Below are 26,559 nucleotides of genomic sequence, written 5' to 3'. Positions count from 1 at the left end.
TTCCCTAACTTCCCTCCTCAGCCTCAGTTTCCCCAGCCCTTCTCCTAGGGTAGAAAGAGCGTCCCCCGAGCCCGGGAGTCTGGGGCCCACCCAGCCTGGATCTCGGGGCCTCCTCTCCGTCCCCAGCCTCAGTTTCCCCAGCCCCCAGGACTCCAGACGACCCCTCCGGCCGGCAGGGGCAGCACGGAGCGGCCCGGGCCACCCGGAAGGGCCCCGCCCCCGCGCCGGCCCCGCCCCGCCCCGGCTGCCCAGAACCGGCAGGCGGCAGCGGCGGCGGCGGGGCCGGGACGCGGGGCGGCGGCGGCGGCGGGACGCGGGGACCATGGCGGCCGCCGAGCGCCGCGCCTTCGCGCACAAGATCAACAGGTAGCCTGGCCGCGGGGCCCCCTCCCTCCTCCCCCACGTGGCCCGGCCCCGCCCCGGGGCGGTGTGACCCTCCCCGCCGGGGCGCCCCCAATTAAACCCCTTTCCGCCTCGGCCCGCGTCCCGCCAGCTTCCTCCGGCAGGGGCTGGGAGCGGGAGAAGGCGGGGAGGCCCGCGGGGGTCCCGGCGGGGGTCCCAGATAGGAGACGCGTCGGGGCTGGGAGCGCGATGGCGGCTGCAGTTCTGCCTCCGTGACGCGCGGGGGTGTGTCCGGAGGGCTTCGCGGAGGAGGTGGCGCGGGGTTGCGGATGCCGGGCGCCCCCTGAACTCCCTGCGCGCCCCGTCCGCCTCTCTTGGCCCCTCACTGTCCCCGCGCCCTCGGAGATCGGGGTGGGCCGGACTTTCTGTTCCCTCCTCAGTGCCTGGTTTGGGGCTCCAGGTTCAGAGATTTGGGGACAGAGATGGGCTCCTTGGTGGCGTTTGAAACCCCTTGAGGAGTTTCCTATGCCCTTCCCCCTCCAGGGTCCGGTGCTCAGCTGTCGGGGGGGGAAAGGGGACAGCTGTGGGCGCTCCCCCACCTTCTGCTTCAGGCTCTCCCAGCACGGGCTGGACCGCACTGGGGATGGATGGGTGATTGAATGGAGGGAGTGGGGGCTGGGGACAGAACCAGCTGGTGGGCAGACAGGGGAGGGGACAGGCCCCAGGCGCTGGGAGATTCATTTCCGTGGCCACTGGGGATTGTGAGAGTCACAGCCTGGGAGGGGGATATCAGACTCTTTGGGGCTGAAAAGCCTCGCCCCCAGTTGGCGGGGGCGGGTCTTTGCGACAAGGGTGCGTTCAGAAACTAAGGTATCCTCTCCCCGGGGGACCTGTCCTGTCTGCCCCCAGGTGAAAAAGCTGCCCTGTGGGTTGGGCGCTGGTCTCCTGGAGAGAAAAGATCCCCCTCTTGGGATATAGTAGCAGAGAAAGACCAGAAGCCTGATCAAGTAGATTACCTGTCAGTGACAAGTGCTGTGGGGACAAGAAGACAGGGAAGGGGGATGGGAGGGTGGGGGCTGCTTGAGATGCAGGAGGTGGGTCAGGAAGGCCTGGATGAGCAGGTGCCTTTGAGTAAAAACCTCAAGGAGATGAGGGAGGGATCGACACCTGTTTGTGGGGGAAGAGTGGGAAGGGTTTGTGCAAAGGCCCTGAGGCAGGAACAGAGAGCTGGAGGGGGACAGTAGTAGTAGAATGTACAGGGTCTTGTGGGCTGTGCAGGGGACTTTGACTTTTGACCCCAAGTGAGGTGGGAGCCATGGAGAGTTCTCAGCAGAGGAGGGAAGAGACCTGGTGGCTGGGGCATAATGGCTGGGCAATTTTTATGTTCTATCATTATCTTTATCTGTAAATTGGCATTCTGTCTTAGACCTTTGGCATCTCTGAGGATGCAAATACTATGGCTGTCTGTTTATTTTTCTTTTTCTTTTCCTTTTCTTTTTTTTTTTTTTTTTTGAGACAGTCTTGCTCTGTCACCCAGGCTGGAGTGCAATGGCACAATCTCAGCTCACTGCAAACTCTGCCTCCCGGGTTCAAGCAATTCTTGTGTCTCAGCTTCGTAAGTAGCTAGGATTACAGGTGCCTGCCACCACACCCAGCTAATTTTTGAATTTTTAGTAGAGAGGTTGTTTCACCATGTTGACCAGGCTGGTCACAAACTCCTGACCTCAGGTGATCTGCCTACCTCCCAAAGTTCTGGGATTACAGATGTGAGCCACTGCGCCCAGGCTTTTTTTTTTTTTTTTTTTTTTTTTTTTTTTTGAGACGGAGTCTCGCTCTATCGCCCAGGCCGGAGTGCAGTGGCCAGATCTCAGCTCACTGCAAGCTCCGCCTCCCGGGTTCACGCCATTCTCCTGCCTCAGCCTCCCAAGTAGCTGGGACTACAGGCGCCCGCCACCTCGCCCGGCTAGTTTTTTGTACTTTTCAGTAGAGACGGGGTTTCACCGTATTAACCCGGATGGTCTCGATCTCCTGACCTCGTGATTCGCCCGTCTCGGCCTCCCAAAGTGCTGGGATTACAGGCTTGAGCCACCGCGCCCGGCCTTTTTTTTTTTTAATACAGGCTATCACCCAGGCTGGAGGGCAGTGGTGATACCTTGGCTCACTGCAACCTCAACCTCCCAGGCTCAAGTGATCCTCCTGCCTCAGCCTCCCAAGTAACTGGGACTACAGGTGTATGCTGCAACACTTGGCTAACTTTTTAACCTTTTGTAGAAATGGGATCTCACTGTCTTGCCCAGGCTGGCCTCAAACTCCTGGGCTCAAGTGATCCTCCTGCCTCAGCCTCCCAAATGCTGGGATTACAGGCATGAGCCATTGTGCTCCGCCTGCTGTCTGTTTCTTTGCATTTTGGTCTGTATGTCCAAAATTTGGTCTGTATGTCCAAAATAGCTGGGCGTGGTGGTGGGTGCCTGTAATCCCAGCTACTTGGGAGGCTGAGGCAGGAGAATCGCTTGAATCCGGGACATGGAGGTTGCAGTGAGCTGAGATCGCGCCACTGCGCTCCAGCCTGGACGACAGAGACTCCATCTCAAGAAAAGAAAAAAATAAAAATAAAAAGAGAGGGAGAGAGAAAGAAAAGTGGAAATTTCTTTTTTTTTTTTTTTTTTGAGACGGAGTCTTGCTGTGTCTCCCAGGCTGGAGTGCAGTGGCGTGATCTCGGCTCACTGCAAGCTCCGCCTCCCGGGTTCACGCCATTCTCCCGCCTCAGCCTCCCAAGTAGCTGAGACTACAGGCGCCCGCCACCACGCCCGGCTAGTTTTTTGTATTTTTAGTAGAGACGGGGTTTCACCATGTTAGCCAGGATAGTCTCGATCTCCTGACCTCGTGATTCACCCGCCTCGGCCTCCCAAAGTGCTGGGATTACAGGCTTGAGCCACCGCACCCGGCCGAAAAGTGGAAATTTCAAAGAATAATTAGAAAGCAAAGGGCAGGGAAACGGCCACTTGGTCAATTTCCTATGGGGACCATCTCCACCTTCCTGGCTCCCTCCCCCATGCCAGCAGCCCTACCTGATCTGGCCTGTTTTAGGTTGTCATATAAACTAAATCATGGGATGTTGCATCCACGTGCCCAACTTTGCTCACTCAGCATCATGTCAGGAAGAGGCCTCGTTGCTGGGTAGTACTCCCCTGCCTCGGGCATTTATTTCCCCATCTTTGGTCAGTGAACATGTGAGTTTCACTTTGGAGCTGTCATGGTCAGAGATGTCAACATTCTATCCTGGCTAACATGGTGAAACCCCGTCTCTACTAAAAATACAAAAAACTAGCCGGGCGTGGTGGCGGGCGCCTGTAGTCTCAGCTACTTGGGAGGCTGAGGCGGGAGAATGGCGTGAACCCGGGAGGCGGAGCTTGCAGTGAGCCGAGATCACGCCACTGCACTCCAGCCTGGGAGACACAGCGAGACTCCGTCTCAAAAAAAAAAAAAGAGATGTCAACATTCTTGGCCATGTGTTTCCTTCTGAGTATCTACACCTTGGAGTGGAATTGCTGGATTGGCATATTTTCAACCTTGCTTAATAATCACAGATGGTTTTTTCTCTGTGTGTGTGTGTGTGTGTGTGTACGTTTGTGTTTATTAGAAATGGGGTCTCACTATGTTGCCCAAGCTGGTCTTGAACTCCTGGCCTCGTGTGATCCTCCCATCTCAGCCTCCCAAAATGCTGGGAATGTAGACATGAGCCACCACACCTGGCTTATAGATGGATTTTTTTTTTTTTTTTTTTTTTTTTTTTTTTTGAGACAGAGTCTTATTCTGTTGCCTAGGCTGGAGTACAGTGGAGCAATCTTGGCTCACTGCAACCTCCACCTCCTGGGTTCAAGTGATTCTCTTGCCTCAGCCTCTCCAGTAGCTGGGATTACCAGCATGTGCCACCATGCCTGGCTAATTTTTGTATTTTTAGTAGAGACGGGGTTTCACCATGTTGGCCAGGCTGGTCTCAAACTCCTGACCTCAGATGATCTGCCCACCTCGGCCTCCCAAAGTGCTGGGATTACAGGCATAAGCCACGGTGCCCGCCTTGTTTTTTTTGTAAGAGACAGTGTCTCTGTAGCCCAGGCTGGAGTGCACTGGTGCAATCACTGCAGCCTCAAACTCCTGAGCTCAAGCGATCCTCCCACCTTGGCCTCCCAAAGCACTGGGATTGCAGGTGCGAGCCAACATGCCTGACTCTCATGGTTGTCATCTATGTCTCACCTTGGTGTAAAAACAGGGTCAGAGGCCGGGCACAGTGGCTCACACCTGTAATCCCAGCACTTTGGGAGGCTGAGGCAGGAAGATCATGGGAAGTCAGGAGTTTGAGACCAGCCTAGTAAACATAGTGAGACCCCCATTTCTACAAAAAAAAAAAAATTTAATTAGCCAAGAATGGTGGTATGCACCGGTTGTCCCAGCTACTCGGGAGGCTGAGGCTGGAGGATTGCTTGAACACAGGAGGCTGAGGCTGCAGTGAGCCGTGATTGCACCACTGCACTCCAGCCTGGGTGACAGTAAGACCTGTCTCAAAAACACACACACACACACAAAAACCAAAAACAGGCTGGACACAGTGGCTCACGCCTGTAATTCCAGGAGTTTGGGAGGCTGAGGCGGGTGGATCACCAGAGGTCAGGAGTTCAAGACCAGCCTGGCCAAGATGGTGAAACCCCATCTCTACTAAAAATACAAAAAATTAGCCAGACGTGGTGGCGGGCGCCCCTAATCCCAGCTACTCAGGAGGCTGAAGCAGGAGAATCGCTTGAACCCAGGAGGTGGAGGTTGCAGCGAGCTGAGATCATGCCACTGCACTTCAGCCTGGACAATAAGAGCAAAACTCTGTCTCAAATAAATAAATAAATAAAAATAAAAACAAAAAACAAAACAGGGTCGGAAATCCCAGCTGCCTAGGATTGTCTTTGAAGACAACCTGGTGGCAGCAAGCCCTAATTAAGCACTTTCTGTGTACAAAGCCTTACACTCAGAACAGCTCGAGAAGGTGGGCAGTGGCCAGAGCCCTGAGGCTGAGAGACTGATGGTCACTCATCCATGTTCAGCGGCTTCGTGCAGAGTCCTGTGATGCAGTCAGCTGGCTCTGCGGCCGTGGTGTTGCAGGCCTGGCGTTTTCCCACTGCAGGGGCCTCTCTCCAAGGCCAAGGGGAAAATGAAGCTGGAGGCCCAGGCGTCCTTCCTCCCCTCTCCCTCCGCTGGAGCAGCAGCTGCAGAACAGCTGGGACCAGGGTACAGCTTTGTCCCCTGTCTCAGCATCTTTTGTAAATTATCCCCCAGCCCCTGTGTGCCCAGGGTTCTGGAGGCAGCAGCCCGACTTTGGGAATTTCAAGACAAAAGCCCTAATTTTTCACATCCTTTGAATGCCCTACAAGTGCCTTTCTCAACCCCCCAGTCAGTAGAAGCAAGAATCCAAGACCGTTAAGAGTGAAAATGGATCGAATATGGGGATGGAGGAGGGTGACCGGGATCTCCAACTAGAGACCTCCACATTGTATGAAGGTCATGATCAAGTTTTGGTTCTGACCCATACGATTTTTTTTTTCCTTTTTTGGGGCAGAGCCTCACTCCGTCGCCCAGGCTGGAATGTAGTGGTGCAATCTTGGCTCACTGCAACCTCCACCTCCTGGATTCGAGTGATTCTCATGCCTCAGCCACCCAAGTAGCTGGGATTACAGGTGCGTGCCACCACACCCAGCTAACTTTTGTATTTTTAGTAGAGATGGGGTTTCACCATGTTGGCCAGGCTGGTCTCAAATGCCTGACCTCAAGTGATCCACCCACCTCGGCCTCCCAAAGAGCTGGGATTACAGGCGTGAGCCACCGCACCGGGTTAATTATTTTGTTTTGTTTTGAGACAGGGTCTTGCTCTGTCATTCAGGCTGGAGTCCAGTGGTACAACAATCATAGCTCACTACAGCCTCTACCTCCCATGCTCAAGTTATCCTCCTGCCTCAGCCTCCTGAGTAGCTAATTTTTAAATTTTTTGTAGAAATGGGGTCTCCCTACAACTTTGTCCCCACCTGGGGAGGCTTGTTGATAACCCAGCTCTTTGGTGAGCACTAGGTCCATGAGTGGCTGAGAGATACGTGTATTTACTTTTAATGTTGTTCAGGGTCCAGTTTACCCAGTGGCATGCCCAGGCTGGTCTTGAACTCCTGGCCTCAAGTGATCCTTCTGCTTCAGCCTCCCAGAGAACTTGGGATTAGCGGTGTGAGCCACTGTGCCTGGCTGAGCACAACTTTTTATTATGAAAATTTACTGGCCAGGCGTGATGACTCACGCCTGTAATCCCAGCAATTTGGGAGGCCGAGATGGGCGTATCATGAGGTCAGGAGATCGAGACCATCCTGGCTAACATGGTGAAACCCTGTCTCTACTAAAAATACAAAAAATTAGCTGGGCCTGGTGGTGGGCGCCTGTAATCCCAGCTACTCAGGAGGCTGAGGCAGGAGAATGGCATGAACCGGGAAGGTGGAGCTTGCAGTAAGCCAAGATTGCGCCACTGCACTCCAGCCTGGGCAACAGAGCGAGACTCCGTCTCAAAAAAAAAAAAAAATCTACAATTACACAGGGAATTGGGAAGCAGAAGGGAGTAAGACCTGAAAACCCAGGCAATCAGCTTCTCTATTTTAAGAGGGACTGAGGTCCAGAGAGGGTATCCTACCTGGCCAAAGTCACACAGCCAGATGACCTGGGGCTTTCCCTCACTCAGCAGATTTGGGCAAGTTGTAGAAGAAGACTGGAAGGGACTCACTCATTTTTTTTTTTTTTTTGAGATGGAGTCTCAGTCTGTCGCCCAGGCTGGAGTGCAGTAGCGTGATCTCTGCTCACTGCAAACTCCGCCTCCCGGGTTCCCGCCATTCTCCTGCCTCAGCCTCCCAAGTAGCGGGACTACAGGCGCCTGCCACCACGCTCGACTAATTTTTTTGTATTTTTAGTAGAGATGGGGTTTCACTGTATTAGTTAGGATGGTCTCAATCTCCTGACCTCGTGATCTGCCTGTCTCGGCCTCCCAAAGTGCTGGGATTACAGACACGAGCCACTGCGCCCAGCGGGACTCACTCATTCTATCAAAAAAATGTACTAGGCAGGCGGATCACTTGAGGTCAGGAGTTCGAGACCAGCCTGCGCAACATGGCAAGACCCTGTCTCTATTGAAAATAGAAAGATTAAACAGGCTTGGTGGTATACACTGTAATCACAGCTACTTGGGAGGCTGAGGTGGGAGGAGGATCACTTGAGTCTGGGAGGCAGAGATTGAAGTGAGCTGATATCGTGCCAGTACACTCTAGCCTGGGCAACAGAGCCACCCTGTCTCAAAAAAAAAGTAGGTCGGCAGCGGTGGCTTATGCCACTAATCACAGCACTTTGGGAGGCTGAGGCAGTTGTATCACCTGAGGTCAGGAGTTTGAGACCAGCCTGGCCAACATTGTTAAACCCCATCTCTGCTAAAAATACAAAAAATTAGCCGGGCTGGTGGCACATGCTTGTAATCCCAGCTACTCAGGAGGCTGAGGCAGGAGAATCACTTGAACCCGGGAGGCGGAGGTTGCAGTGAGCTGAGATTGTGCCATTGCACTCCAGCCTGGGCAACGAGCGAAACTCCGTCTCAAAAAAAAAAAAAAAAATGGAGTGAGTGCCTAGTACGTGCAAGGCCCTCTTTGGGGGACACACAGCCCTAGCTCCTGCCTTCTCTCCCTGAGAGACCCCAGGGAGCGGGAGTCTCCACACTCAAAGCATGAAACCCAGTCTCAGGTCCTTTGTACCTGCTGTGCCCCCTGCCGGGCACCCTCTACCCCCGGGTAACTGCGTGGCTCTCTCTCGTCCCCTCCTGAGCTCAGCCAGAGGAATTGGAGGCCTGAGCCATCCCTGTGCCCATTGGTTCTGCTCCGCATTCCTGCAGAGTCCCCTCTACTGCCAGTCTTGCCCCTTTACCCCCATCCTCCTTGATTTTTTTTTTTTTTTGAGACAAAGTCTTGCTCTGTCGCCCAGGTTGGGGTACAGTGACGCAATCTCGGCTCACTGCAACCTGCACCTCCTGGGTTCAAGCGATTATCCTGCTTCAGCCTCCTGAGTATTAGCTGGGACTACAGGCGTCCAGCTAATTTTTGTATTTTTAGTAGAGATGGGGTTTCCCCTTGTTGGCCAGGCCCATCTTGAACTTCTGGCCTGAGGTGATCCGCCCGCCTCAGCCTCTCAAAGTGCTGGGATTACAGGTGTGAACCACCACACCCGGCCATCCTCCCTGATTTTGAAGGCCTGCTCAGATCCAGGTGGCCCAGGAAGGCCCCAGGGCCCACCTTGGTTGCATGGGGTTACTTAAAAGGCCTCCCAGTTCTGGGCCCCCCAGGCCAGGTTGACCTCTGACACAATGGCCTCATCTCAAGATCTCTGTGACTTCAGGCCAGGCCCCAGGCTCCGCCCTCCCCAGTAGCCCTGTGAAGTCAGGGCATCAGCTACAGATGGGTAAACTGAGGCTCAGAGGTGGAAATGACTTATCCAGGCCCCAAAGCAAGGATGGGAAGGGATGTATGTTCTGAATGGGGTCCCGGGGCAGAGCTGGGTGTGATGGGGAACAGCAGGGTGGACAGAGGTCCCCCAGATGAGGGAACAGAGGCCAGGGACCTGTGGGCCTCCCTCCAGACCTGGAAGGCCACAGGCCCAGCTGGGAGGGGAAGGAGTCCGTGATGGCTTTAAACCCCACTGGTGGCAGCATTCCCCTCTCCTGATCTGTGCTTGATGGGGAAGAGGTTGGGGGAACTGGGAGCTGGGGGCTCTTAAAGCCTCAGCACTCCTGGTTCTCTTGGCCCTTGGCCTATTTATTCCTTTCCACAAGTTGAATTTTCCTCCTAGCAGGAATCTGTCGGCCCCACTGCCTGAGTTTTCCCCAATGGCCCCCTCTCTGTCTTTGCAGGACGGTGGCCGCAGAGGTGCGGAAGCAGGTGTCCCGGGAACGCAGTGGCTCCCCCAGCTCCAGCAGGCGCTGCAGTAGCTCCCTGGGGGTAAGTAGTTGGGGGGTCTACCTCCAGCCCCCTGCCTTCTCTCAGACAGAGGTAGGGGCTTCCTTGGCCTAGGTTCTATCCCACCCCCTCCCTCCTGTGGCCTGCCCTATGGGGAAACCAAGAGAGACCCAGCAGTGTCAGGGGAGGGAGTCCCTGCCCTGGTCCTCGTACTGTCACCAATTCCTGTGGCCACTCTCCCTGCAGCTGCTTGTCACCCTGTGGGTGGTCCAGGGGGAGTGGCTCCCCGCTGATGTCCCCCACCTCCAGCCACCTGGACCACCCAGATGGGGATGGAGGAGGGAAGTTGGGGACGGGAGTGGCTTTCGCCTAAGAGGCGTGGGGCCATCCATGTTGCCCAGAGGGTTGGGAGGGATTTAGGAATTGTGTCTTGCCTGGCCTCTGTCAACATTTCTTTCCTTCCACTGTTAGTTTCTGCCCTTCCAGGCATGGGGTGTGATTTCCTTCCTGGAGCCCCTGGAGGGAGGGGCAGGGCAGGGAAAGCTGAGGTGGGGGTGGAGAGTCTGAGGTCACCCTCCTCCATGGCTCCTCCGTAGCTCCAACACCCTCCATGGCTCCCACCGCCCTCCTATTTGAGTTTGAAGCCAGCACGCACCCACCCCTGCCTCACGCCTCCACTCTCAGCCTCCAGGGCAGTGTGATCACAGCCACTTTGCTCCAATCCAGGTCCCACTGACTGAAGTTGTCGAGCCCCTGGACTTTGAGGATGTACTTCTGAGTCGGCCACCAGACGCTGAGCCCGGGCCCCTCAGGGACCTGGTCGAATTCCCAGCTGACGACTTGGAGCTGCTGCTGCAGCCCCGGGAATGCCGGACCACAGAGCCCGGGATCCCCAAGGATGAGTGGGTAGCCCCACACCCTCTCGGCCTGTGATTCCACTCTGTCTCTGCCATCCACGTCAACCGCCCGAGTTCAGCTCCTGGCTGGGCCGTGACCTTGGACAAGCCATGCTTTTTCTCTGAGCCTCCATCTCCCCCTGTCTGGAATAGGCAGGACAGTGCTAACCTTACAGGCTAGCAGAAGGATTCGCAGAGACCCTGCCTCTGTTTACCCTGATCTTCTTTTACTGCAGAAAACTGGATGCTCAGGTGAGGGCCGCGGTGGAGATGTATATCGAGGACTGGGTCATCGTCCACAGAAGGTGAGTCTGACTTGGGGGCAGCTCAGGGGGTTCGGAACCCAAAAGGGCTGAGCTGATGTCTGCAGCCGGTCCTACTGTGTATCTGCCCATTGTCCCTGCAAGAGCAGGCAAACTTGTCAGGTGGAGCACGAGGAGGGTGGCTTCGTAGGGGCCGAGTAGGTGTGTCGGAACACACTGGGGAGCCCCTGGGGGCCCTCAGCCCTCCCTACCTGCCCAGCCCCGTTTCCTGCTAGGTATCAGTACCTGAGTGCAGCATACAGCCCCGTCACCACGGAGACACAGCGAGAGCGACAGAAGGGCCTCCCCCGCCAGGTCTTTGAGCAGGATGCTTCTGGAGACGAGAGGTCCGGCCCTGAGGACTCGGTGAGGAATTCCCTGGCTGGGGTCACTGAAGGGGTATGTGTGGAGGCTCCAGTCTCAGGTTTTGGTCACATGTGACAGGAAATGACCCAAACAGTCTTGGACTCAAAAGGAATTGCATCAGTCCCCATGAGTAAAAAGTTAGGGGTCATAATTGTAAACATTTATTGAGTGCTTAGGGTATACTAAAGGCTTTATATGTGTCCTCTCCTTTCATCCTAGGAGTCAGGGCAGCCATTACACCCAGGTGAGGAAACTGAGGCACAGCAAGGTTCTTAGAGGCCTTGAGCCTGTATTTTGTCAGTCAACATTTACTGGGCACTTACTGTATACCAACCGTAATTATTCCAAAGATTATTGTTGTTTTCATTATTATTATTATTTTAAGTAACTAATTATTTTGAGATGGAGTCTCACTCTGTCACCCAGGCTGGAGTACAGTGGCACAATCTCAGCTCACTGCAACCTCCACCTCCTGGGTTCAAGCGATGCTCCCACCTCAGCCTCCTGGGTAGCTGGGATTACAGGCATGGGCCACCATGCCGGCTAATTTTGTTATTATGTTTAGATGTACATGGGGAAACTGAGGCCCTTAGAGTTGGGGGTCAGAGACTCAGTGTCACAGAGCTGAGCTGAGATTTGATCCAGTGCAGGAAGGTCAGGAAGAACTCTCTCCTTCCCTGGCAACAGTGAACAAAGTCCCAGGGAAGGCTCTCATTGGCCCAGCCCAGGCCCTTGGAGCCAGTCCCTAGGGTGGGTGGATGTGTTCTGATTGGCCAGATAAGAATCACCTGAAGCCCCAAATGTGGGATAAAGAGTAGCCTCCCCCAACAATGGTAAAAATTGGGAGGCTCTCCAGACAGAAGTTTCTGGAAAGAGGGTAGGCAAAACCCCCACGTGATCCTTAGAGTGATGACCCTCAGCCCCTGACCCTCAATTTCCCCATCTCTAGAATGAGTTTGAGGACACTCTCACCAGAGTGTGGTGAGGGTGTATACAGCTGGCACTCAGTGCTTGCGCATTGTCCACTGGCAGAATGACTCCCGGCGCGGCTCAGGCTCCCCGGAAGACACCCCTCGAAGCAGTGGTGCCTCTAGCATCTTCGACCTGAGGAACCTGGCAGCTGACTCATTGCTGCCCTCGCTGCTAGAGCGGACGGCCCCAGAAGACGTGGACCGGCGCAATGAAAGCCTTCGACGGCAGCACCGGCCCCCGGCCCTGCTTACCCTCTACCCGGCGCCTGACGAGGTAGGTGCCCCTTCCCAGATATCAACCGACCAGCTTTTACTGGGTGCCTATTGTATACTTCATGTTTATTCAATAGCTTCTATAGATGGACATCTACTATATACCCCTATAGTAATCTAATCAGCGTTTATTGGGCACCTACTGTATATCCTATGTTTATTAGATTCTATACGTGGACACCTACTATATACCCCTATATTTATCCAACCAGCATGTATTGGGTGCCTACTGTATACCCTATGCTTATTCAATAGCTTCTAGGCCAGGCATGGTGGCTCAGGCCTGTAATCCCAGCACTTTGGGAGGCCAAGGTGGGCAGATCACTTGAGGCCAGGAGTTCAAGACCAGTCAACATGGCGAAACCCCATCTCTACTAAAAATACAAAAGTTAGCCAGGCATGGTGGCGGGTGCCTGTAATCCCAGCTACTCAGGAGGCTGAGGCATGAGAATCGCCAGAACCCGGGAGGCCAAGGCTGCAGTGAGCTGAGATCACCATCACTGCACTCCAGCCTGGACAACAGAGCAAAACTCTGTCTCAAAAAAAACAAAAACAAAAACAAAAAAAGTAGCTTCTGGCTGGGCGTGGTGGCTCATACCTGTAATCCCAGCACTTTGGGAGGCTGAGGCGAGACTCAAAAAAAAAAAAAAAAGATAGCTTCTGTATATGGACACCTACTGTATACTTTTATAGTTAGCTAACCAGCATTTAGTGGGCACCTACTGTATCTCCTAAGTTTATTCAATAGCTTTTATATGTGGACACCTACTATATACTCCTATATTTATCCAACCATCAACACCATAGGAAAGGTAAAAACATATATAAAATAAATTTTTTTTTTTTGAGATGAGTCTCGCTCTGTCGCCCAAGCTGGAGTGCAGTGGCACGATCTCAGCTCACTGCAGCCTCCACCTCCTGGATTCAAGTGATTCTTCTGCTTCAGCCTCCTGAGTAGCTGGGACTACAGGCGTGCGCCACCATGCCTGGCTAATTTTTGTATTTTTAGTAGAGATGGGGTTTCAACATGTTGGCCAGGCTGGTCTCAAACTCCTGACCTTGTGATCCACCCACCTCAGCCTCCCAGAGTGCTGGGATTACAGGCATGAGCCACTGCACCCGGCCAGAAAATAAATTTTTAAAAATTATTTATCCAACAAGCATGTATTGGGTACCAACTGTATATCCCTATATTTATTCAATACATGAATGCCTACTGTATAGTTCTCTATTTAATCAACCAATATTTATTGAACACCTACCACATATGCCTATTTTTATCCAACCAACACTTATTTGGTACCTAGTGTATACTCCTGTGTTTGTATTTAGCCATTTATTGAGTGCTTACTATACACACCCATATTTATTCAATCAGTACTTATTGGGTGCCTCATTGGGTATATATCCCTATTTCGCCAATCAGCATTTATTGGATGCTTTCTGTATGTGCTTATGTTCATCCAACCAACTTTTAGTAGGTACCTATTGTATACCTCTATAATAATTTGACTAACATGTTTGGGTACCCACTGTATTGTTGGCATTGGAGATATAGCCATGGATAGAGAGACCCAGTCCCTGCCTTCAGAGTTCACTGGTGGAAGAGAGACCTCTCTACTAGGAGCTTATAACCCAGACAGAGTAGTGCCATGATGAGGTGCTGGTAATTGTCCCTCACACGGTCCTCAGTGTCCCAGCCACCATGGCTCCTTACACTAGGACATTTTGGGCACTTGAAGAGGTTCCTGCCCAGCCCTCAGGGATCATGGAGGACTTCCTGGAGGAAGGGTTGGCTAAGCTGCAATCCCAGCTACTCCAGAGGCTGAGGCAGGAGAATCACATGAACCTGGAAGGCAGAGGTTGCAGTGAGCCAAGATCACACCACTGCACTCCAGCATGGGCGACAGAGTGAGACTCCATTTAAAAAAAAAAAAAGCTTCTATACATGGACACCTACTATGTACCTCTATATAGCAGAAGTATATATGAACAGTGAGCAGACATTAGCCAGACAAGGAGGAGCGGGAGAAGACGGGCATTCCAGGCACGGGAACAGCATGTGTAAAGGCTCAGAGGCAGGGACAGAAAGACGGTTAGTCAGGCTGGGGTAGAGCTGGTCTGAAGCTGGGCATTCCAGACCCTTCCTGGAGGATGTCCCAGCTGCTCCCCCACAGCTCCTGCCCCCGACTCTTGGCAGGACGAAGCCGTGGAACGCTGTAGCCACCCAGAGCCACCCCGCGAGCACTTTGGACAGAGGATCTTGGTCAAGTGTCTGTCACTCAAGTGAGTGTACCGATGTATCCCTCTTCTTAGATGCGTGAAAGGACCGTGTGGGTTCCGGTGGGGTACACACTACATGAGCAGTGCCATTACCGTGTGCAGCCCTGTCACCTATGTGGCCACCTGTGGACTTTTACAGGGGGAAGTAAGACTTCCTTTTTCGTTATCCCAAGTCGCCAATTCTTAAGTGCCAATTGTATGCCAGGATCAGTTCTCAGCCTTTCATGTATATGAACCCATCTAATCTTCACCACAACCTCATGAAGTGGGCAAAGGTGGGGAAACTGAGGCACAGAGTGGTAACATCATGGTGCCAAGACCATACAACTTGTGAGGCTGGAGTCTGGCGCTTGCCGGCCCTGCTGCTGGGATCCAGGGTTTGGCTGGGAGGCTTTGGGGCGGGTGCTAGTGACCCTGGGCCTGGCTCTCAGCCCCCTCCACACCAGCCCCCAGGGAGCAGCAGAAGTGCGTGGGAACAGAGTTGAACAGGATGTGGACTTGGACCTGAGCCTGGCCCTGCCTCTCCCCACCCCGAGTTCCTGCCTGGATCGGGGCAGGAAAGGGAGGCTCCATGCTGGCCTGACGCCTGGGTGGGCCTCCTGCCCTAAACACAAGGATTGGGAACTGGCTCTGTGGGCTCATCCAGTCATTCAACAAACACTTACTGGCCGGGCGCGGTGGCTCCCACCTGTAATCCTAATACTTTGGGAAGCGAGGCAGGCGGATCACCGGAGCCCAGGATTTTGAGACCAGCCTAGCCAACATGGCAAAACACCATCTCTACTAAAAAAAAAAAAAAATTAGCCAGACGTGGTGGCAGGCACCTGTAATCCCTGCTACTCAGGAGGCTGAGGCAGGAGAATCACTTGACCCGGAGGGCGGAGGTTGCAGTGAGCTGAGATTGTGCCACTGCACTCCAGCCTCAAAAAACAAACAAAAAAAAAACCATTTATGAAGTCCCTACCATATACAGGACACATAACCATGTAATGACCACACAGAGCCAGGATAAGTGACACTGAAAGTGTGTAGAGTCCTGGAGGAGGCTCCTGACCCAGCTTGAGGGGTAGGAGCGGGTATCTGGGACAGCTTCCCTTGCAGAGGGACGTGTACGTGGAGACTCAGTGAGGAAGAGGAGCTGGCTGAATAGAGAGGATGGAAGGGATGTAACGGGGAGCGCTCAGTGTTTCAGTTTGGAGGTGCATGGTGAGTGGAGGCCAGCAAGGTAGAGTAAGACAGGGAAGGACTTATGGTGGCCATTCAGGTGAGCGAGATGGGAACTCCATGCAGCGTGACAGTGGTGGCAGATGACACCCCAGAGAGGAGAGACGGGGAAGCCCAAAAGTTGAGAATTTCAAGATGTGGGGATTGTTGAGCCCAAAACTGCCCCCATGCCAAATGAAAAAGGGCTGTGGTTGCAGGGAGGAGGAACTCTGTGTGAGTTACTTACTAAGGGTGTAGGAAGGGGGAAAAAACAGTTTCAGTGTCGGCCGGGCACGGTGGCTCACGCCTGTAATCCCAGCATTTTGGGAGGCCGAGATGGGCGGATCACGAGATCAGGAGATCGAGACCAGCCTGGCCAACATGGTGAAACCCTGTCTCTACTAAAAACACAAAAAATTGGCCGGGCACAGTGGCTCATGCCTATAATCCCAGCACTTTGGGAGGCCGAGGTGGACGGATCACGAGGTCAGGAGTTCGAGACCACAGTGAAGCCCCATCTCTACTAAAAACACAAAAAATTAGCCGGGCGCAGTGGTGGGCACCTGTAGTCCCAGCTACTCGGAGGCTGAGGCAGGAGAATGGCATGCACCCGGGAGGCGGAGCTTGCAGTGAGCTGAGATCGCACCACTGCACTCCAGCCTGGGTGAGACAGCGATACTCCATCTCAAAAAAGAAAAAACAAACAGAAAATTAGCCAGGCGTGGTGGCACGTGCCTGTAGTCCCAGCTACTCAGGAGGCTGAAGCAGGAGAATTGCTTAAACCCAGGAGGCAGAGGTTGCAGTGAGCCAAGATCGCACCACTGCACTCCAGCCTGGGCAAAAGAGCAAGACTCTGTCTCAAAAAAAACAATAAAAAAAACTTTAGTGCCTCAGTTTCCCCTTTTGCAAAATGAGATGTACCTTTTCTGTAAGCCCTTAAGCGGCGGTTCCATGTGGCCCAGTGGGAGTCAGATGCCCTCCACCTTGGGCCCCAAGAGGGAGTGGGGTGTGTGGATGGCGGGAAGTATTAAGGAGAACCCCCTCCCTCCCATTTACTTGTAGGTTTGAGATTGAAATTGAGCCCATCTTTGGGATCTTGGCTCTGTATGACGTGCGGGAGAAAAAGAAGGTAGGAGCCCCTTTTTTCTCTTTCCTCCCCTTCCTCCTCCTTGTTGGGGGGCTGTGGGCTTCCCAGAGGTAGTGGCCCAGCTGCCTCTGGTGTCCCCAGATCTCGGAGAACTTCTACTTCGACCTGAACTCGGACTCCATAAAGGGGCTGCTTCGGGCTCATGGCACCCACCCTGCCATCTCCACCTTGGCCCGCTCTGCCATCTTCTCCGTGACCTACCCCTCACCTGACATCTTCCTGGTCATCAAGGTGCCTGCTGGGGCTGAGCAAGGGGGTGGTAATACCGAATGCCTGTCACTGGTTCAGTCCCTGCCTTCACAGAATGAAACAGATACATCACCAAGAAGGGTAATCAGGGCTGTTGCCGGGGTCACACAGGCCAGGAGGAGGTCCCTAACCCAACTCAGGTGGGGAGAAATCACCGAGGGCTTCCAGGGAGAGGCGACAGTTGAGCTGAGAACCATAAGTGGGCAGCCTGGGAAGAAAAACCATCCCTGGGCACATGTGACAGGCTGGGGTCCTCGGAGGCAGGTGAGATGCTGTTGGGAAGTTTATGGACAGATGAAAGACCTAGTTGGCACCCTCATGTGAGATTTTCTGTTTCTGGGAGTGAGGACAAGTTGCTTTTCTCAAAATCTTCAATTAGGTTGCAATGATGTGTCCACAGGCAGGTGCTGCTACGGTCACGCTTCACAGGGATCCCACCTTCAGTCCTCACCACAGGTCCCAAGGTGGAGGGGTGCTATGGCTCCCATTAGGGAAACTGAGGCACAGAGTAGCTAGGGTCCCACTGCCCAGGGTCTCACAGCCCCTGAGTGGTCAGGATTGGAGTCTAGGCCTCATGGCTCAGAGCCATGTCCAGAGTGGCCTCTGTTTACACTAACAAAGAAAAATGTAGGGAAGGCCAGGCACGGTGACTCATGACTGTAGTCCTAGCACTTTGAGAGGCTGAGACCGGAGGATCGCTTTAGCCCAGGAGTTCGAGACCAACCTGGCCAACATGGTGAAACCCATTCTCTACTAAAAATATAAAAATTAGCTGGCGTAGTAGCAGGTGCCTGTAATCCCAGCTACTGTTCAGGCTCAGGCAGGAGAATTGCTTGAACCCGGGAGGCAGAGGTTGCAGTGAGCCGAGATTGCACCATTGCATTCCAGTCTGGGTGATAGAGCGAGACTCCATTTCAAAAAAAAAAAAAAAAAAAAGCCAGGTGTGGTGGGTCATGCCTGTAATCCCAGCTACTTAGGAGGCTGAGGCAGGAGAATCGCTTGAACTCAGGAGGCAGAGGTTGCAGTGAGCTGAGATCCCACCACGCACTTCAGCCTGGGCAACAGGGGAAACTCTGTCTTAAAAAAAAAAAAAAAAAAAAAAAAGGCCGGGCGCCGTGGCTCACGCCTGTAATCCCAGCACTTTGGGAGGCCAAGGTGGGCGGATCACGAGGTCAGGAGATCGAGACCATCCTGACAAACATGGTGAAACCCTGTTTCTACTAAAAATACAAAAAAATTAGCCAGGTGTGGTGGCGGGCGCCTGTAGTCCCAGTTACTCAGGAGGTTGAGGCAGGAGAATGCCATGAACCCGGAGGGGGCGGAGCTTGCAGTGAGCGGACATCACGCCACTGCACTCCAGCCTAGGCGACAAAGCAAGACTCTATCTCAAAAAAAAAAAAAATTTGCATGGCAAGCCGGGGACGTGATGGCTCATGCCTGTTATCCCAGCACTTTGGGAGGCAGAGGTGGGGGCATCACTTGAGCCCAGGAGTTTGAGACCAGCCTGGGCAACATAGCGAGACCCCTGTCTCTATAATACATACATACATACATACATACATAAATGTAAATAAATAAGTAAATGTAGGGAAAATATCACCAGCTGAAGGTGGGCTTGGAGTTTGGGAGTGGATCTGAAGAATGGGAGGGAGTAGCCACCAGGCAGGTCAAGCACTAACCCTTGATCCTAAGGACAGTGGGAGCCATGGGAGGTGTTGGAGCAAAAGCCTTCATATGATAGGAGTGTCTGAGGGCCCATGAGGGGTCCTGGAGGCTGGGGAGTCAGTAGGAGGGAACAGAGCGTTCGGGCGGCGCCTCACTGGATTCATTCATCTGCCCCGCAGTTGGAGAAGGTGCTTCAGCAAGGGGACATCAGTGAGTGCTGTGAGCCTTACATGGTGATGAAAGAAGTAGACACAGCCAAGGTAAGTGTGTGGGGGCTGAACCAGGGGCAGGCCAGATTCCTGACTCAGCAGGGCTAGGATGCTGAGCTGGCAGGGGACGGGGGTCTCCCCATAGAACAAAGAGAAGCTAGAGAAGCTGCGCCTGGCGGCTGAGCAGTTCTGCACCCGCCTGGGCCGCTACCGCATGCCCTTTGCCTGGACGGCCGTGCACTTGGCCAACATCGTGAGCAGCGCTGGGCAGCTGGACCGGGACTCTGACTCGGAGGGCGGTGAGGAGGCGGGGCTAACAGCCCTGGGGCGGGAATCGGGGCGGGGCTAAAGGGTGGTGCTGACAGGCCTGGGGCGGGGCTACGGAGCGAGTGGGGTGCGCCCTCTGCTGGCCGAACTGTGCCGCCCCTGAGTCTCCTTGTTTCATCTTGGTCCCCCTTTTGTCATTGTCACTCCCTCCTCTAGAGCGCCGGTCAGCTTGGACAGACCGCCGCCGTCGGGGGCCCCAGGACCGGGCGAGTAGTGGGGACGACGCCTGCAGTTTCTCTGGCTTCCGCCCAGCCACGCTAACTGTCACAAACTTCTTTAAGCAGGTGTCCTACCCCGGGGCCAGGGACTCCCCCTCTCCCCGCTGGCTGCATCAGCCCTGGGGACCCCTAGTCCCCCGGCCCAGGCTGACGGGAGCGGGTCCCATGTAGGAGGCTGAGCGACTTAGTGACGAGGACCTCTTCAAGTTCCTGGCTGACATGAGGCGCCCGTCGTCCCTGCTGCGGCGACTACGTCCTGTGACTGGTGCGTGGCACACCCCGTACACAAGAAGTATCACTCTCACTCAGTCACTCAACAAACCTACACCGAGAGCACCTACTGTGCCAGGGGCATCAGAGACCCAACCGTGACCTTGATAGACAAATCCCTGACCTCGGGGGCTAACTGTGCCTTCTAATGAGGACCATAGACAAGAAGCAGAATTAATAAGATGGATATAGGGCGGATAATGGTTGGATAATGGCAGCAGGGCAGGCAGGGGTCCTGGGGGCAGAGTTGATCAAATGTAGGGGTAAGGCTGGGGTGCAGTGGCTCAAGCCTGTAACCCCAATACTTTGGGATACTGAGGCAGGAGGAAGATCGTTTGAGTGCAGGAGCTCAAGACCAGCCTGGGGGCCAGGTGCAGCGGCTCATACCTGTAATCCCAGCACTTTGGGAGGCCGAGGTGGGCAGATCACTTGAGGTCAGGAGTTTGAGACCAGCCTGGCCAACACGGTGAAACTCCGTCTCTACTAAAAATACAAAAATTCACCTGGTGTGGTGGCACACACCTGTAATCCCAGCTACCTGGGAGGCTGAGGCAGGAGAATCACTTGAACTGGGGAGGCAGAGGTTGCAGTGAGCCAAGATCGCCCCACTGCACTCCAGCCTGGGCCACAGAGCCCGATTCCACTTAAAAAGAAAAACAAAAACAAAAACAAACTGTAGGATGAGAGACAGCAGAGTTGAGGGCAATCTCTGGACTTGGCACCTGAGGGACACAGCCCCCCGTCCGCAGAGAACATCGTGGGAGAGCCTGCCCTGACTCCACAGCCCAGACAGGGTGGACTGGGCCGGGAGGCTCCCGGGCAGGTGCAAACCGGTTCTTCCCTTCCCAGCCCAGCTCAAGATCGACATTTCTCCAGCTCCGGAAAATCCCCACTTCTGCCTCTCCCCCGAGCTGCTTCATATCAAGCCCTACCCGGACCCCAGGGGCCGGCCCACCAAGGAGATCCTGGAGTTCCCTGCTCGCGAAGTCTACGCCCCCCATACCAGCTATAGGTACGGCATCTGGGGCCCAGCTGGGCACTTGACTGTGAGGTATTCGTACATCATGCTGGGTGTGGGTCTCCCTAAGCCGAGGACACACACAGACACCCTGGGTAAGATGCCACGACTCTGCTTTAATAAGGGGGGTGTGTAGGTATGAAAGGGTACACATCCTTCCTCCACCCCTCCCCAATGGGGCTACGTCCTCTGCCTTTGTCCCTGCCTGCGTCTGTCTCTGCTCTGTGCTCAGAAGTGGGGCCGGGCGCCCTGGCTGATCCCAGTGAACAGGCAGCTCCTCCCTGTTCAGGGGCCTCATGGGGCGTGGAAGTGTTCCTTGCAGCATGGTTGGTCCTCAGTTCCATCCAGGCAGATTCAGGCTGGGAGCGCCGCTTTGTGGATTCTGGGGAGGGAGATGTGGCTCATCCCAGGTGAGGGGGCCCCTTTTCAGCTGCCCTGTGCACCCCCCCATCCAACTGCCCTGCCTCCCAAACCCCCGCCAGGCTCACCTCTCCTGGATCTGTCGCAGCCGATGCTGCTGTGCCACCATCTCCCGCCTCTGCCGCTGCACGTGGCCTGTGAGGGCCCACAGGATGTGGCTCTGCTTGTCAGCGTGAGCCTGTGGGGGTCAGAATGGAAACCTCAGCTGACGGCCACCTCACCTCCCATCTCCTGACCCCCTGCCCTGGCCCCCCTATTGTATCTGTGTGACCCAGCAAGTCAGCAATGCTCTTTGGCCTCAGTTTCTCCATCTGTACAATGGGGATAAAATAGGACTCACTTCATGGGGAGGTGATAAACATCGTATGGATTTTTTTTTTTTTTTTTTGAGACAAAGTCTCGCTCTGTCACCCAGGCTGGAATGCAGTGACATGATCTTAGCTCACTGCAACCTCCGCCTCCCGGGTTCAAGCAATTCTCCTACCTAAGCCTCCTGAGTAGCTGGAACTACAGTCACGTGCCACCAGGCCCAGCTAATTTTTTGTATTTTTAGTAGAGACGGGGTTTCACCGTGTTGGCCAGGCTGGTCTCCAACTCCTGACCTTAAGTGATCCACCCGCCTCAGCCTCCCAAAGTGCTGGGATTACAGATGTGAGCCACCAAGCCCGGCCATTGTATGGATTATTAAAGGGCATAGAACAGTGCTGGGTACTTATTGGGTGCTTACAAAATATTACTAGCTTCTCTAGTAGTAAGAATTTATTGGCCAGGTGCTCACACCTGTAATCCCACCACTTTGGGAAACCAAGGTAGGCAGATCCCTTGAGGTCAGGAGTTTGAGACCAGCCTGGCCAAAATGGTGAAATGCCATCTCTACTAAAAATACAAAAATTAGCTGGCGCACCTGTAATTCCAGCTACTCTGGAGGCTAAAGCAGGAGAATCACTTGAACCCAGGAGGTGGAGGTTGCAGTGAGCCAAGATCATGCCACCGTATTCCAACCTGGGTGACAGTGAGACTCTGTCTGATTAAAAAAAAAAAAAAAGGCCGGGCGCGGTGGCTCAAGCCTGTAATCCCAGCACTTTGGGAGGCCGAGACGGGCGGATCACGAGGTCAGGAGTTCGAGACCATCCTGGCTAACACGGTGAAACCCCGTCTCTACTAAAAAATACAAAAAACTAGCCGGGCGAGGTGGTGGGCGCCTGTAGTCCCGGCTACTCGGGAGGCTGAGGCAGGAGAATGGCATAAAAACCCGGGAGGCGGAGCTTGCAGTGAGCTGAGATCCGGCCACTGCACTCCACCCTGGGCGACATAGCGAGACTCCGTCTCAAAAAAAAAAAAAAAAAAAAAGAATTTATTGAGCGCCAACTGTGTGCCCGCCCCATGCTGAATATTTCACCTGCATTGAGTACCTGGCCCTACTGTGAGACACCAGGTATTGCCCTTATTTGCAAATGGAAAACTGAGGCACACAAAAGGACTTGGTTTTTGTCTGGGGATATGCAGAGTAGAGGCCACAGAGCTGGGAGGCTGATCTGGGAGGTCTTTGGGACTTAGGTGCAGAAGCGAGTTCTGGCCGGGGATCAGGGTCTCAGCCTGCTAGGGCTGGGGGAGCCCCTTACCTTTAAGACCTCAAATTCTTGGTAGGCAGGGCCCAGCCAGGCGCTCCTCAGCTGGACTTCTAGCCGCCGCACGCTGTCCTGTAGCACCTTCTGTGCCTGGGCCACCTCCTCCAGCACCTCGGCTATGGCCTCTGCCTTCAGCTGCAGAATATCCTCCTCCATCTGCTTAATAAACAGGGGGTCACTAGTAGGATGACCAACTCATCTTTGTGTACCTAAGGATTTGCCTGAGTTTATTGCTGAAAATCTTGTATCCCAGGAATCCCCTCAGTCCTGGGCAAACCAGGATGGTTGGTTACCCTAGACATGAACTCCTCTTCGAACTCCTGGCCACCCCACAGTGTCGCAGCTGCGGTGCCCACCTGAGTCTCCAACAGGCTTGCCCGAAGTTCCTGGGCTGCATCCCGGCCCCGGCTGACCTCCTGCCCCAGGAGTTCCACTGTGCGGCCATAGAGACCCAGGCTGTTCCTGGCCTTTGTCAGCCGTCCCTCCGTGGTCTTGTACACACCATTGAGGGCCTGGCCCAGCTGCAGGGTCCCGTGGAAGAGCAGGGTCAGCTCCTCATGCTCTGCCAGTTCTGGGCTGCCCACGGGGGCCGCTGAGGCAGGCTGGATCACCATTGCCAGGGCCCACAGCAGGCACAGAGCAGGCACTAGCATGACTGAGGGTCTGAGTGTGTAGCCACAGCACCGCCACTGAAGCCTTTTATGTCTCACACCCCCACTGATCCCCAGTCAATCGTTAACTGGCCAGCCGGGTGCCCCACATTGCACAAGGGCCTGGCGGTGGTGCGATAGTTGCATCATGCGAATGTCCGGCTGGGCCACGCCGGGATCACGCTTCCTGGGGCTCAGGGCCCGGTGTGGGTGGGGGGCATTGGGAAAGGATGGGCCCCAGACCCCGCTGGGAGTTCCTGAGACTCACCATGCTGAGCCTGTTTCTCCATCTATGAATAGGCATCGCAATGATGATGGTAATAATAGTGAAGATTTTTTTTTTTTTTTTTTTTTTTTGAGACGGAGTCTCGCTCTGTTGCCCAGGCTGGAGTGCAGTGGCTGAATCTCAGCTCACTGCAAGCTCCACCTCCCGGGTTTACGCCATTCTCCTGCCTTAGCCTCCCGAGTAGCTGGGACTACAGGCGCCCGCCACCTCGCCCGGCTAGTTTTTTGTATTTTTTAGTAGAGACGGGGTTTCACCATGTTAGCCAGGATGGTCTCGATCTCCTGACCTCGTGATCCGCCCGTCTCGGCCTCCCAAAGTGCTGGGATTACAGGCTTGAGCCACCATGCCCGGCCAATAGTGAAGATTTTATAAGCATTGAGAGCTTTTATTGGCCTGGTTAGTAGCCAAGGGGGCAGGTGCAGGTGGCAGAGACTCTCCCAAGGTCACACAGCCTCATCTCCAAGACCTGCATATACCCAGATCACCACTGACTGCCATTTTACTCCCTGGCAGATTGTGCAAGTACCTCAGTTTCCCTTTCTGTAAAATGGTGGTGATGTTAGTCCTGCCTCATGAGCTACTTGTGAGAAGTAAATGAGTGATTTCATGTTGAGTGCTTAGAACAGAGCCTGGCACACAGTAGGTGCAATTATTGTATTGTTGTAGTAATAGTGTTTGGTGCAATTATTGTCATTGTTGTTATTTATCATCATCAGTATCGTTACAAAGGCTCAGCTGGAAGGCCTGAAGTGCCCATTATACACACAGGGAAACTGAGGCCAGAGAGAGGTCAAGGCTTGCACAGAGTTGCCCCTGGGGGAAGGGGGCAGGACTCTGACTCTGGCCTCAGTTTCCGCACCTGAGAAATAGGCCACATAATTCTAGTGACCTCCTAGGGGAAGGGCAGTCAGGCCCTTGGGTGGGGCTTAGGCTTGACCACTGGCCACCTGAGCCACCTTGGAACTCTGGCCCCAAGTGCTTCGTTCTTCTCTGCCTTCTGTGTGTCACTGTGTCCACGAGTGCCTCCGATGTCTTTCTGTGTTCCCACCCTCTACCACGCTGTTCCCAATCCGTGCTTTGAGGGTACTCACTTGTCCTCCACCTTCTGCCCTCTGTCCTATCTCCTGCCTGATACCTGGCCCTGAATGCCCCAGCCTCATGACCCACTCTTCCCGGACTGTCTGTGCTCCCAGCCAGCCTTGTCCCATCACCCCAGCCTCATATGTGCACCTTCAGGGGCCCTGTTCCTCTGACACCCCCATCCTGCCCCCGACAGGAACCTGCTGTACGTGTACCCGCACAGCCTCAACTTCAGCAGCCGCCAGGGCTCCGTGCGCAACCTTGCCGTGCGAGTGCAGTACATGACAGGCGAGGACCCCAGCCAGGCCCTGCCGGTCAGTGACTGCACCCCAGGGAAGGAGGGGAGGGCATCCCCCATGGGTTCCTCATGCATCCACTCCGCCAGGTCATCTTTGGCAAGTCCAGCTGCAGTGAATTTACCCGCGAGGCCTTCACACCGGTGGTCTACCATAACAAGTATGTAGGGGGACACGTGAGGAACTCGGGGGCACTCATGGGGATAGGAGGATGTCCCTTATATATACACATAGGGCAGCATCGATGAGAAGACAGGGGGCAGGAAGAAGAAGAGAGGTAGAGGCTCCCAGAGTGCTAATGAGGGAAGTTGAGGCAGAGAGCAGAGACAGTGAGGCCCAGCAGCAATGCAGGTGTGGCATGGCAGAGGTGATGGGGCAGACAGTGGGGAGCCCAGCCCCCATCAGATCCCCAGCCTGATTCTCCCAGGTCCCCTGAATTCTATGAGGAGTTCAAGCTGCATCTTCCAGCCTGCGTGACAGAGAACCATCACCTGCTGTTCACCTTCTACCACGTCAGCTGCCAGCCCCGGCCGGGCACTGCCCTGGAGACGCCCGTGGGCTTTACTGTGAGCCGTCCCCTCCCTCCCTCCCTCCCCCTGAGCCCTCCTCGTCCCCAAGCCTGGCCGCAGACCTGACCTCCAGCCTCTCCCCAGTGGATCCCACTGCTGCAGCATGGGCGCCTGAGGACCGGCCCCTTCTGTCTCCCAGTGTCCGTGGACCAGCCGCCGCCCAGCTATTCCGTGCTCACACCCGATGTATGTGCCCCGGAGCGCCTGCCTGCCAATGCACTCTCCCCAGAAGCACTCCCGAGTCACCTGCCTTCCTTCCTTTCAATCCTGGGAGGCTTGTTGGCCTCTACTGGTGCCTCCAGGGCCCCTGTGTAGCTCATTATCCCCCTATTAATGCCTCTCTGTGTCCTACCTGTCCTCCCCAAAGATTCCCATTGCCTCTCTGCTCCATTCCCACTTTAGCACCCTGCCTGCCTTCCTGATCACTGTCCCCTGCCCCCGCAGTACCTTATCATTCCCCATGAATGCACCATCATTAATGACTCGAGGCCTCAAATCCTCCTATCCTGTTTCCTGACCTACTCAATGAGTGTTCATTCACCCTGTGTCTCCGTTCTCTGTCCCCCTCCTTGGCATGTGGGTTTTCCAGCCTGCCCAGTGGACCCCCTCAGTCTACTGGGACCAGGGCTGGAGTCAGGGTGCTTGGTTGCACCCCCAGACCGGGCTATACTCACGCCACAGTGTCGCAATGGCTGGGGACGCTGGGTGACCTGATCAGTCGGGGAGGGCTGACCAGTGCCCACCCGGTGCCTCCCTCCCACAGGTGGCGCTGCCGGGCATGCGCTGGGTGGACGGTCACAAGGGCGTGTTCAGTGTGGAGCTCACGGCCGTGTCCTCTGTGCACCCCCAGGTACGGGGTAGGGCGGGAACCCAAGAGTCCTGCCCT

The 26,559-nt window shown here is 54.7% G+C and overlaps 2 protein-coding genes across 21 annotated transcripts in view; one reads left to right on the top strand and one right to left on the bottom strand.

Annotated features, from left to right (window-relative positions):
- The first annotated feature begins 232 nt into the window (after positions 1 to 232).
- DOCK6 (dedicator of cytokinesis 6) overlaps positions 233 to 26,559 on the top strand; it is a 63,486-nt gene continuing 37,159 nt past the window's right edge. For 9 of the 18 annotated variants that reach the window (XM_077977269.1, XM_028838709.2, XM_077977268.1 and 6 more), the window contains exons 1-19: positions 246 to 366; positions 9,302 to 9,389; positions 10,074 to 10,249; positions 10,480 to 10,548; positions 10,782 to 10,911; positions 11,944 to 12,156; positions 14,356 to 14,441; positions 16,704 to 16,770; positions 16,870 to 17,019; positions 18,882 to 18,962; positions 19,057 to 19,210; positions 19,395 to 19,522; positions 19,628 to 19,721; positions 20,576 to 20,738; positions 25,005 to 25,122; positions 25,194 to 25,264; positions 25,532 to 25,670; positions 25,758 to 25,859; positions 26,437 to 26,523. In XM_077977269.1, coding sequence (XP_077833395.1) covers positions 323 to 366; positions 9,302 to 9,389; positions 10,074 to 10,249; positions 10,480 to 10,548; positions 10,782 to 10,911; positions 11,944 to 12,156; positions 14,356 to 14,441; positions 16,704 to 16,770; positions 16,870 to 17,019; positions 18,882 to 18,962; positions 19,057 to 19,210; positions 19,395 to 19,522; positions 19,628 to 19,721; positions 20,576 to 20,738; positions 25,005 to 25,122; positions 25,194 to 25,264; positions 25,532 to 25,670; positions 25,758 to 25,859; positions 26,437 to 26,523 — 2,160 coding nt within the window. In that variant the 5' untranslated portion in view covers positions 246 to 322. Of the gene's footprint in view, positions 367 to 9,301; positions 9,390 to 10,073; positions 10,250 to 10,479; positions 10,549 to 10,781; positions 10,912 to 11,943; positions 12,157 to 14,355; positions 14,442 to 16,703; positions 16,771 to 16,869; positions 17,302 to 18,881; positions 18,963 to 19,056; positions 19,211 to 19,394; positions 19,523 to 19,627; positions 19,722 to 20,575; positions 20,739 to 25,004; positions 25,123 to 25,193; positions 25,265 to 25,531; positions 25,671 to 25,757; positions 25,860 to 26,436; positions 26,524 to 26,559 lie in introns of all 18 variants that reach the window. The other 9 variants (XM_077977264.1, XM_077977263.1, XM_077977262.1 and 6 more) reach the window with 2 other exon arrangements.
- Positions 20,075 to 26,447, bottom strand: ANGPTL8 (angiopoietin like 8). 3 transcript variants are annotated; one of them, XM_077977451.1, is made up of 5 exons: positions 26,348 to 26,447; positions 23,149 to 23,313; positions 22,787 to 22,948; positions 21,233 to 21,342; positions 20,843 to 21,126 (listed from the first exon to the last, which is right to left on the bottom strand). In XM_077977451.1, the coding sequence occupies exons 3-5, from the start codon at positions 22,946 to 22,948 to the stop codon at positions 21,099 to 21,101; spliced, it is 300 nt and encodes a 99-aa protein (XP_077833577.1). In that variant the 5' UTR covers positions 23,149 to 23,313; positions 26,348 to 26,447; the 3' UTR covers positions 20,843 to 21,098. The 3 variants fall into 3 exon arrangements, with proteins under 3 accessions (XP_077833576.1, XP_077833577.1, XP_014978417.1); XM_077977450.1 differs by lacking the exons at positions 20,843 to 21,126; positions 26,348 to 26,447 and adding an exon at positions 20,075 to 20,209 and having other exon boundaries at positions 23,149 to 23,525; XM_015122931.3 differs by lacking the exon at positions 26,348 to 26,447 and having other exon boundaries at positions 23,149 to 23,518.

Source organism: Macaca mulatta, chromosome 19, assembly GCF_049350105.2.
Source record: "Macaca mulatta isolate MMU2019108-1 chromosome 19, T2T-MMU8v2.0, whole genome shotgun sequence".
Taxonomy (NCBI): Eukaryota; Metazoa; Chordata; class Mammalia; order Primates; family Cercopithecidae; genus Macaca; species Macaca mulatta.
The sequence above is the reverse complement of the archived record's forward strand: the minus strand, read 5'-3'. Positions and strand labels throughout refer to the sequence as shown.

Excerpts from the sequence above, each read along its gene's own strand:
- ANGPTL8 (XM_077977450.1), bottom strand. The coding sequence starts at position 23,445 with ATGCTAGTGCCTGCTCTGTGCCTGCTGTGGGCCCTGGCAATGGTGATC. Across the intron at positions 21,343-22,786 it reads AAGAATTTGAGGTCTTAAAG|GCTCACGCTGACAAGCAGAG; the intron begins GTAAGGGGCTCC and ends TGACCCCCACAG. Across the intron at positions 20,210-21,232 it reads CTGCGACAGATCCAGGAGAG|TAGAGACGGAGTTTCACCGT; the intron begins GTGAGCCTGGCG and ends TTGTATTTTTAG.